Source organism: Sorex fumeus, unplaced genomic scaffold (assembly GCF_029834395.1).
Source record: "Sorex fumeus unplaced genomic scaffold, SorFum_2.1 ptg000123l, whole genome shotgun sequence".
Taxonomy (NCBI): Eukaryota; Metazoa; Chordata; class Mammalia; order Eulipotyphla; family Soricidae; genus Sorex; species Sorex fumeus.
This window is the reverse complement of record NW_026606180.1, coordinates 728,220-739,115: the sequence shown is the minus strand read 5'-3', so window position 1 is coordinate 739,115 and position 10,896 is coordinate 728,220. Positions and strand designations below refer to the sequence as shown.

At 45.9% G+C, this 10,896-nt stretch overlaps 1 protein-coding gene across 1 annotated transcript; it reads right to left on the bottom strand.

Annotated features, from left to right (window-relative positions):
* Nucleotides 1–3,090: 3,090 nt before the first annotated feature.
* Nucleotides 3,091–8,417, bottom strand: TREM2 (triggering receptor expressed on myeloid cells 2). The gene is made up of 5 exons (XM_056137359.1): nucleotides 8,301–8,417; nucleotides 6,335–6,685; nucleotides 4,274–4,364; nucleotides 3,411–3,598; nucleotides 3,091–3,324 (listed from the first exon to the last, which is right to left on the bottom strand). Exons 1-5 carry the CDS (start codon nucleotides 8,338–8,340, stop codon nucleotides 3,308–3,310), a joined length of 687 nt encoding a protein of 228 aa, XP_055993334.1. The 5' UTR covers nucleotides 8,341–8,417; the 3' UTR covers nucleotides 3,091–3,307.
* Between the last annotated feature and the right edge of the window lie 2,479 nt (nucleotides 8,418–10,896).

Below are 10,896 nucleotides of genomic sequence, written 5' to 3'. Positions count from 1 at the left end.
ATCCATTTCTCTCCTTCCCTTCCCCCTCCTGCTCTGTTTGCTTTATCTTGCTCTTCCTTTCAGGAGCAAGGGAACAGAGAATGAGAAGCTTAGTGCCAGAGCCCCAGAAAGCCCAACTAGTATGTGAGCCAACTTCAGTGGCAGGTACAAGAAAGTGACCAATAGTCTCTGCTTGCCTGTGACCCAGGGTTTTGCCAGGACATAGGCTCTCAATGGTTTGGGAAAACCAGACAGGGAGATTGCACCCAGGAGTGACACGGATAGGCTTCTAACTGCTCTGCATCAGGTTTCTTTTATTTAAAATGTTTTATAATAAGGTTATAGGGTTACAATACTGCTAAAGCTTATGCTATACAGTATTGCTATACAGAGTCACTGCACCCCACCACCCCAAAGTGCCCATGACCCTCCACTATTGTCATTGTGTCGCTTCTAGTTCCATCATCATCTCCCACCCCCTCCAGATGTCCCCTGTTTGTTAATGTCTATTCACTTGTGTTTTTTTGTTTCTCGATATTCCACAGATGCGTGATGGAATCTGTATTTGTCCTTCTCCTACTGCTTTTTTTTTTTTTTGCATCACATGATACCTTCCAGTTTTATTCATGTCACAGCAAACTGCAAGATTTCAACTTCTTTTATAGGTGCATAGTTTTCCACTGGGCACATCTACACAATAGGCTGTTTTCTGAGGAGTGTGTGGACACCCAGTGGTGCTCAGGACTCAGGGATCAGTCCTGGCAGGGACTAATATGTGGTGCGGGTCAGACACATGCAAGGCAACATCTTACATGATATACTCTGTAGCCATTTTACAACAGAAAGGTTGTTTTTTTTGTTTGTTTGTTTGTTTGTTTTCCTTTTTTTTGATGATAGAATAGTGTTTATACCAATAAGTCACTTGTGAGTATTTTATGGAGAGGAGATCCATCTTCAGTGCTTTCCTGTGTAATTGACAGCCCCTGATGCTGCTGCAAGTCTATAAGGGGAGCGGGAAGGCAGGATTTGGCTCAGTAGGTCTCAAATAGGTCTCCTACCTATAGCTCTTCCTACCTACAGAAGAAGAGGGCAATACCAATGCTCCAAATGATACTCTGAACATACTTTTAGAATGCTGTGTTCTCACACTTTACCCAAATAGATAATAGGCTGACACATGAGGACAGGAGGCTGAAAGTTAGGAAGGCCCTTCTGACTTCTCAGTAAAAGGCAACGTTGAAAATTGGATTCTAATCTCAATGGTTTCCACCCCCTTCTCCATGTTGCCCCAGAGTGCAAGGCAGAGGACCCCCACGGTGATGAATCCTGAGTTTTGCCAGCAGCAGGGCCCAAGACCAAGAAGGTGGAGAGAGCCCAGCTTGCACTCAGCTGGGCCCTGGGTCTGTGGGCTGGAGGCACTGAGGAAGTGTCACAGGGCTGAATCAGGGAGATCAGGACACATCTGGACTGGAGTACAGGAGGGAGGCAGGGTAGGGCCCACAGAGCATCTTGGATGGAAGGGCAGCTAGGCCTGGCGCTGGACTGCAAGGCTCCCCACAAGAACTTCAGGGACTTCTATACTCTTCAAAAATAGCCATGCAGGGCTATGGCCACAGAGGCCCTGAGGCTTCTGTGTCTCTGAGTTCCCAGAAAGAGAGCCCCAGGGTTGGGCCCACTCTGGGGAGGTGCCTTCCCAGTGATGCCCTGTCGGCTGAGATGGTGTGTGGGTCCTGAAGAGTTTCCAGTTTCCTTCTCGGTAGACTGTCCATAAACTGTATCATGAATATCACCTCCTGGAGGTCTCAGGTTTATCTTCATTGCCTCCTCAAAGGTACTTTGGTATCTGGGACTACCTTCCTTTGAATGCCACCTGTACTTTCTGTGCCCTCAGTACCAACCTTGCTTCACTGAGGACATTTTTCACAGTCCCCAGCCTTCCCATGACACCCTCCCAAATAATATTATCTATTATGTGGGTTTCTTCCTCGGGAAGGAGGACAAAAAGTTTGTGTCCCATGCCTAGAAGAGTGTCTGTCATGTCACCTTATAAATGTTTTTATAAAGTGTAAAATAAATGAATATTCAAATAAGATAAATCTAGAAGAAGAAGCATTGAACAGCAAGTAAAATTAGATTTCCAGGATCTCCTGGGAACTTCAGAGAAATCTTTTCCTTGTGAGTCCCTTCTGGACAATAGGATGCCATGAGGAATAGATCTAAGCTCACTTGGGCCTTTTGTTTTTTGTTTCTTGGGGTAGGTTGCATGATGAAGACAAAACTCCAGCCTAGGGTAAACAATGAGCATGCCATCTGGAATTGGGAAGGACTTGGTCATGGAGGAGAGGACCTGGGAAGGGGATACCAGCATTGGTTTTAGACCTGGATGGACAGGAGGCCACAGGAAAGGGGAAAGGAGGACTAAGTGCTAGAGGGTTGTGTTTTTTTTTTTTTTTTGGCCTTTTGGGTCATATTCGGAGATGCTCAGGGGTTACTCCTGGATCTGTACTCAGGAATTACTCCTGGAAGTGCTCAGGGGACTATATGGGATGCTGGGATTCAAACCCGGATTGGCCATGTGCAAGGCAATCCGGTAAACACCCCACCTGCTGTGCTATCGCTCCAACCCCTAAAGGTTCTTTTTAATGTTTGTTGTTTTCTTTGCTTTGTTTGTTTGAGGGGAATACTCCTGGCTGTTCCAGAGCTGACTCCTCCCTCTACACCCAGATATCACTTTTGAAAGTGCTCAGTCGACCATCATGCTGTGCTGAGAATCTAACCAGGTTTACCATGGACAGAGCAAGAACCTTAACCTCTTAAGCCTTGTGCTATCTCTCAAATCAGTTGACTCAACTGATCCTTACTGTAGCATGAGAGAAGACTGTCAGGGCTGGAGCAATAGTACAGCGGGTATAGCATTTGCCTTGCATGTGGCTGACCCGGGTCTGATCCCTGGCATCTCATATGGTCCCCCAAGCACTGCCAGGAGCAATTCCTGAGTGTAGAGCCAGGAGTAACCCCTAAGCATTGCTGGGTGTGACGGAAAAAAAAAATTAAAAAAATAAAGAGACTGTCTCGATATCCCAGAGCAGAGAGTTAAAATGAAGTCTTGGATTTATTTGTGAGTGTATAATATCAGGACCCACACATTCATAGACATCCTTCACACTTCAACGCTGACACATACACATGCTTCCAGGAGCAGTACAAGCAGAGTGGATCTTTTTCCAAAGCACAACCAGGCATTTCGAAGACTGAGGGATGAAGGTGCAGGATAGGTGACACCTGAAGACACTTCCTGGTCTCTCCTCCCAGGTGGGGTCCTTTCCTCTCATGTGTCTCTTCGCACTGCAGCAGTCCAAGAACTCACATAGTTCCTTGCATTCCCACCTCACCTGGACACCCTCCACCTCACTGTGCTCTACAACGCTCACCTGTCAGAGCTTGGAGCTGGAGCCCCAGCACATGGCCAGAGTCCAAGTTGCCAATTGTGCTTGTCTTCGATCTCTGTACACTCCGGGCCGCAGCCCAGAGTGCGCCAGCAATGAGAAGCTTGCTTAGAAAGATGCAGGCCAGGATGAGGAGCACGGAGGAGTGTGGGAAGGTGATCTCAGAGAGGTTCCTTGAAGAAACACACAGGGAAAGGGGCTGGGGCAACCACTGGAATGACCCTTTATGAGAAAGGTAGAAGGAATCCAGGAGGTGACTGGAACTCAGGAGACTCCCTGCTCCACATAGTCCCTGGGATGGAGTTTTGGGCTGCAGAAGCCTGTAGTGAAAGTGCTTGTGCTCTGACCTTGGGTCAGCATATCACCTTCCCTGACTGAGATGGTGTCTGCTGTGATTTCTTCAGTCCATAATGGTACTAGAATAGGTGGTATGTATGTGTATGTGTGTGTGTGAGACACATACATACAGAAAGACAGTTTAGTGTTTTCTATGATAACTGTTTCAGCACCAGTATTCAGACATGAACCAATCAGAACTGAGTCTGGTCCTGCCAGATACGCAGGGAAGTGATGATCCCAGCTTTGTCTGAAGTACTGCATTTTTTACTATTGCCAAATTGTAGGGCTATTCAAAGACTGTCAGGAAGAAGAGTCTATGGAAAAATTCAGTATTTTAACAACTAGTACATCCTACCAAAACATATTGGCTGGTGAAGGGGTGTTTAGACAAAACGTATATATCCCTTGAATGATTGAATGCCATGAAAATTACTTCTCTTAGGATCCCTCTCTCTCACCCTCCATCTCATGCTGGGAGTCTGTAGAGTGAAGTCTACACAGGACTATACCTGGAGATGCTGTGCTCCACCTGGGAACCCCCAAAGCTCTCGAACTCCTCATCACTCCAGATATTTTCAAGTTTCTGGTGATCAATAGGGTCTGAGGAAGACAGAATATGTGAGTTTCCAGTCCCCTATCCTTGATGCCACCTTCCATGATGGAGACAGACCTCTACATGGAGTGAGACCCCACTCTGTCCCATATATTTTCCATCATTAGCCTCACTTCATTTCATATACATATGAAGAAACAGTCCTCAGTTTCTTCATATGTACAGTGGTTCCGTTCAGAACACCTTATCCAAGTTTTTCAGGGGCTGGGGAGAGTCAAATCACTGCATAGGCCCTCTGGAGGGTATTGGTGGCTCCCAACACTGCCCAATCTGAACAGCATTGGAAATGCCTCCTTGAGCCCTCTAATCTCTTCCTGGAGCACCTCCATCCAAGAAAAAAGTATTGCGGGGGTCAGTGTAGTGCCAGTAGAAGCTAAGTAACTAGTACACAGAACCAAACATGTTTGACCTCTGGGAAGATCTAATGGATAAATGGATGGGTTTGAAAGACTGTGTTCTTCCAGATGCCCACAAAGCTCTGGATGATGATGTAACCATTAGAGTATTCTCATCTTGCCTTAGACCCTGATGGGTCTGATCATTGAGGCATCCTCCTCCACGTTTCTTTTCCCCTTAGAAGAGTGGTGGAGGAGTGCAAGGAGGAAGTGATTCTAGACAGTGGGTCATCCCTTCCCACTCCCCAACCTTATATAAACACATCTCGGGGGTTCTTATTTCAATAAGGCCAGGAGTTGGGAAAGGAGGGTGAGATAGGAATAGTGGCCACAGGATGCATCTCCTTGAGAGACAGTCAGGCCTAGTGTGGCAGCAGTGAACTTTCTAGGAGGTCTTCCCCATGCCGAGCTGGGGAGCTGCCTCACCGTATCCTGCTGAGAGTGAGGACACAAAGTGTAGAGGCAGCAGGAAGCTGGGGCTCAAGGTATCACTTACTGCAACGGACTCTCTCCTTTGCCTCAGAACTTTGTGTTATCAGCATCTCAGACACCCTCCCCTCAACTTAAAGATGAAGAGATGGCGAATTGTGGAGATAGCTCAATAGTTGAGTACATGCTTTGCATGCAGAAGGCCTGGGTTTTATCCTTAAGGCGGCTGGGAGTGATCCTCTGAGGACAGAGCCAGGAAGAGACCCTGAACACTGCCTTTACACACAAAAACGAACCAAAAAAAAAAATAGGCCAGGGTGATAGTACAGGGTAGAGGGCATTTGCATTGCACATGGCTGAACTGGGTTCGATCCCCAGCATCCCATATGGTCCCCCAAGCACCACCAGGAGTGATTCCTGAGTACAGAGCCAAGAGCAACCCCTAAGCATCACTGGGTGTGACCCAAAAAGATTTTTAAAAAATAAATAGGAAGGAAGAAAGAAGTAAAGAAAAAAAGAAAGTAGGAAAGAAATAAAGAGAAAGAAAGGGAGTCAAAAATAAAGATAAAATAGAGGGCTCAAGAGTCAACTTCATCGCCCAGGGTCATAACCAAATGTCCCTTTCTAGGGTTGTATCCTTGTACCAGGGATAACTTAATTTAAAAGGGGCAGGGTTGACCATTCCTGACAGTACGTGGGGCTATTCCTGGCTCTGTGCTCCAGGGCTATTCCTGGCTCTGTGCTCCTCCAGGGGACCAGGAGATAACAGATTAATCCTGGGTTAGCTGCATACAAGACAAGCAACTTAACCCCTGTATGATCTCTCTTGTCTATTTCATTCAATTTTACATTATGTTGTAGGAACAGAATAAATGAGTCTTTTTCTTCCCCTTAAAGTATTTACATCCTATCTGGATAGCAAATCATTAGTGCTGGGTGGGCTAGCTAATAAAGCACCTTATGCAAATGAGAAAAGGGAAGCTTTTCCTGAACTCAGGACTGTAGTTTGGCGCCACTTCAGCGGTAGCCCTGAGCGGGGGAGGGACATTTGATGGGACGTTCTGTGCACAGATACCAGCAACATGAGCCCCAGCCCGAGGGCAGGTCAGGGGTTCAGCCTGGCAGACACTCACTGGCCGTGACTTCCACCAGGACTGTCCTTAGGGTGTCGGCCTCACCGCCGTGGAGACTCTGACACCGGTAGAGACCTGCATCCTGGGCTTGAAGATTGCGCAGTGTGATGGTGAGTGTGCCGCCCAGGGCATCATCCACGATGGCCGTGCTGCCGTTCCTCCTCTTCAGGAAGGACAGCAGCCATGAGTGGTGGGTGCTCACCACCAGCTGGCAGGAGCCCTCTTCACCCAGCTGGCGGCACCAGGCTTTGCGCCGCCCCCAGTGCTTCAGGGAGTCGTAGGGGCACAAGACTTGCAGGGACTGGCCTGCCGTGCCCTGAAGCACTGTGGTGTTGTGGGCCTTTGACAGCTCTGTAGACAGGGATGGGGAGAGACATTAATTCACTCCTTCCTTCAGGTACTGGCTCAACTCTGTTATGTGGCATGGATGAGAGACAGAAATCCTGCCCTGAAAAAGCTTCCACTTTTAATTCCTTTTTGCTTTTTGGGTCACCCCCAGTGATGTACAGGGGTTACTCCTGGCTCTGCACTCAGGAATTACTCCTGGTTGTGCTTGGGGGGACCATATGGGATGCTGGGAGTTGAACCCGAGTCAGCCACCTGCAAGGCAAACACCCTACCCGCTATGCTACCACTCCAGCCCCAAGCTTCCATTTTTTATTTTAAAAAAAAGGAGAGAAGGTGACAATTGGGTGCTAGGAAACCCAGGACCTGGGTTTGACTTCCTCATGGGTAGGCTTGCTGGATATTTAACTCCATAATTCCTTATTTATTCTTTCCATCTTTGGAGAAGTTACTGACTCTCTCTGGATTTATTTTCAGAGACAGTTTGTCCTCACCTTCAATATGCAGCATCTTTTCTCTCTTACAGGTGATACAGGCCTCATCTCTCCTTTTCATTTCAAGAGAGAAAAGCTAGTGACATGTGAACAGGAAACCCTCCCTGTGTTTCTGCCTCCCACCCCACCCCCACCTCCCTGCTTATTCTGCAGCGGTCTATCCTGGCACCAACCACTCAATTTCCTCTGACTTTCAGCTTCCAGCTTCCCTATTTCTGTGGTGTGGTTCCTCTTTCAGGAGGGACCCGTGTCAAGGTTATTTTGGAGGAGACATGAAGCTGCTATTTTGGGATCCTCTTAGGATAGGGACTGCGGGCTTAGGGCACTCGTCTCTTTTCAAGACAGGGTTGCAAAGGATTCATTCTGAATCCTCTGCCTCAGCTGTCCCTTTCTGGTCTTTCCCTGACCCCCATCTTAAACTATAAGGTGAATAGAAGAGATAGTAAAGGATTTTATCTGGGAGCTGGTGGCCTCTCTCTGGAGACAAGCTATGAATCATGCTTCCCATACACACTTGACATCCCTCTCCCTCCGAATACCACCTTGTTCACTCTGCTTCTATGTTGAGATATTCCCTCCTCTCCCCCAGGTTCTGCTTGATTCTGCCAGGGGAGCAAGAGAAACCCTCCTTTGCCTCAAAGGGAAAGATAGCTGTGTTTTTAAAATCTGGGGAATTTCAACTCTCTAATAGCAATTATTGTCTTCACCAGCCACTCACAGTGCACTCCAAAGATTTTCAGTCATTGGCTATCTCTTCATTCTTCTCGGACACTCCTCTCGGGATAGTCTTAGGTGAATTATCATCAAAGAGGCTTCTACCTGCTCTCCCCACTCCCATCAATATCCTCCCAAGGTCAGCAAATGCCTAAGATATCATCATATGTCACCAAAACACATCATCCCTTATACCTCCATATGCCTAAAATGTGACAATGGATTCTGACATCAGAGAGGAAGAGAGCATGAAGGAAATGATGCAGGGCAGGGAAGAAAGAGGTCAGAACTTGCATAGGACTTCAGCCTCCTTCAACCACCTTCAGAGCTGGCACCCTGCATCTACCCACCCACTACATGTTCAACAAAGGGGGAGGAGAGAAGGCATCGTCAGTAGAGAGGAGGCATCCTACCTGCAGTAGAGAGTAAGGCCAACAGCCAAAGAACCTCCATGGCACGCTTGTCTGCAGAAAGCAGACTCCTTGTGCAAGATCTTGTCTTGTTCTTGAATAGTAGAAAGGCAAGACTCAAATCCATCAGGCTCTGCTCATAGCAGTGACTCCTGGGGATTGAGCAATAGTCAGAACTTGGTTCTGGCTCTTTGATTGGAAGAAGGAATGTGGATGAGGTGGGCGGTGGGGGGTTGGGGGGGGCGGGTGGTAAAGGAGGAAGTTCCAGTGTGGCAGCAGGAGTCTGGAAAGTTAGCACAGCTGGCAGAAGATGGTTGAGTCCAGGGCTATGTGGAGTATCCTTATGGTGCCTCATGTCTTGATTTCAGTGCCATGCTATTTGAATCAGTAACATCTTTGTGGTAATACAGTTTGTAACATAATTTGAAGGCAAGGTAACTTGATGTCTCCATTTTCCTTCACTCTTTCCTCAGAACTGCTATAGCTATTTGGTGTCTTTATGATTTTTAAATGTTTTAATATTTCCTTAAAAATATAACTATGATTTTGTTAGCAACTGTGTTGACCTCATATTGATTTTGATAAATAAGCATTTTGCTATATTAATTTTCCCCATCCATGGAGGGACCCAAGCATCAACTGCCTTTGACAAGGACTTTGACATGGACTTGCCTATTTGACAAGACAGAGTCAAAAAGCCATTTCTTTCAGCATTTTCAAAATATTGTGCCAAAAACCCCTCAAGGTTCCTCATAAAAATCCATAGTATTATATATGTAATATATACTATGTCGGTGGAATATATATATGTAAATGTAATTAATTGTTCTTGTATATAATTTTTTCTTGATGCTTTGGTTTCTATTCTTATTTTTAAGGGTTTTTTTTCAGATTAATTATACTCTGTCTTAGTATATCTCTTTTTGGGTTTATTTTGTTTGGAAATCTTTAAGTCTCTTGTAACAATATTTGGTTCCTTCTCCATGTCAGGAAAGTTATCACTTACAATTTCACTAGACAAGATTTCTACTCCTTTTTCTTTCTTCTGGAGTTCCGCTTATAAAGTGGATATTTTTTTCTATCAGTTTTGGCCCCAGTGGAAAGTCCACATAGTTTTCTGTTTGGGTATTTTCAACTGCCCTGTGTTTCAGCTTGCTGACCATACCAGCTGAGTTTGTATGTATAGAATTGCATTCTTTTTCTTTTAAGTTTGTATTTGCAGCTGATGTGATGACAGGTGCAACTCTTAGTTGCAGTACTTAACATTCATTGCCACACTTAGTTGTGATACACGCCAGGGTTTGTTCTAGTTCTAGTTCTATAGTTATAGTTCTTGCGCACATTTGTTGAGGTGTGCTGGAGATCACAGGCTTCTTTTGGTGCCAGGAACCCTGAGTGGCAGAGTGAGCCTCATGCATCAAGTGGCACAGTGCCATTTAATCCATTAGGATCACATGTGCCATGTGTAGGAGTGCTCAGAAACAGACTCGGGGCTTCATACATGCACTGCAGACCCTGAGCACGCCCATGTCCCCAACTGATCCTTACTGTCTACTCTCAGGACCTCTAATGCTGCTTTCATTTCCTCTATTGTATTATTTAGCTTTATAATTTGGAATTTTTGTTTGTTTGTTTTTTGGGTCACACCTGGTGAGGCACAGGGGTTATTCCTGGCTCTGCACTCAGTAATTACTCCTGGCAGTGCTCAGGGGACCATAAGAGGATGCTGGAAATCGAACCCCGGTTGGCCATGTGCAAGGCAAACGCCCTACCCAATGTGCTATCGCTCCAGCCCCGACATAATTTGAATTTTTTTTTGTTTTTGTTTTTTGGGTCACACCCAGCCAATGCTCAGGGGTTACTCCTGGCTCTGCATTCAGGAATCACTCCTGGCAGTTCTTGGGGGGACCATATGGGATGCTGGGAATCAAATCTGGGTCGGCTGCATGCAAGCCAAACACCCTACCTGTTGTGCTATTGCTCTAGCCCCGTAATTTGAAATTTTTTAAACAAATTTTTTATTTATCTTTGCTGTTATTCTCATTTTGTTCATTAATTGTTCTTATTTCAGTAAGCATTGTTAGAGCTGCTTTGACTCTTCTCCAGGGAAGTTTCCTAGTTCTGTTGTTTATAAATCTCTCACTCCCAGCCCCAAGACTTTTGCTTTGTTTGTGATACAGTCTGTCTTTTCACTTGACTTGAAATTCTATGTTCATATCTTTTTTTCCCAAAAAAATTTTATTTTACTAAAGCACTATGAGTTACAAAGTTATTCACAGTTGGTTTGTGACATACAATGTTCCATCACTGTTCCTGCCACCAGTGTCAACTTCCCTTCATCATTGCCCCCAGGTTTCCTCTCCCAAGGTTGCCACCCCGACACCCAGCCCCGGCCTCCATCAAGGCATCTTTTCAGTTTGGTTATTAAAGTTTGAGTCTCGTGATTTCAGTGTTATTGACTCTGATTTGGATATTTAACTCTCTAATTCCCTGACACCACCAATGTCCCTGAATCTCATATCCCATGATCCTACTTCTATTTGTTAGGACGCACTTAGCCAGAGAACTGCCATGACAGGTTCAGAGTAACTTAGGCCTC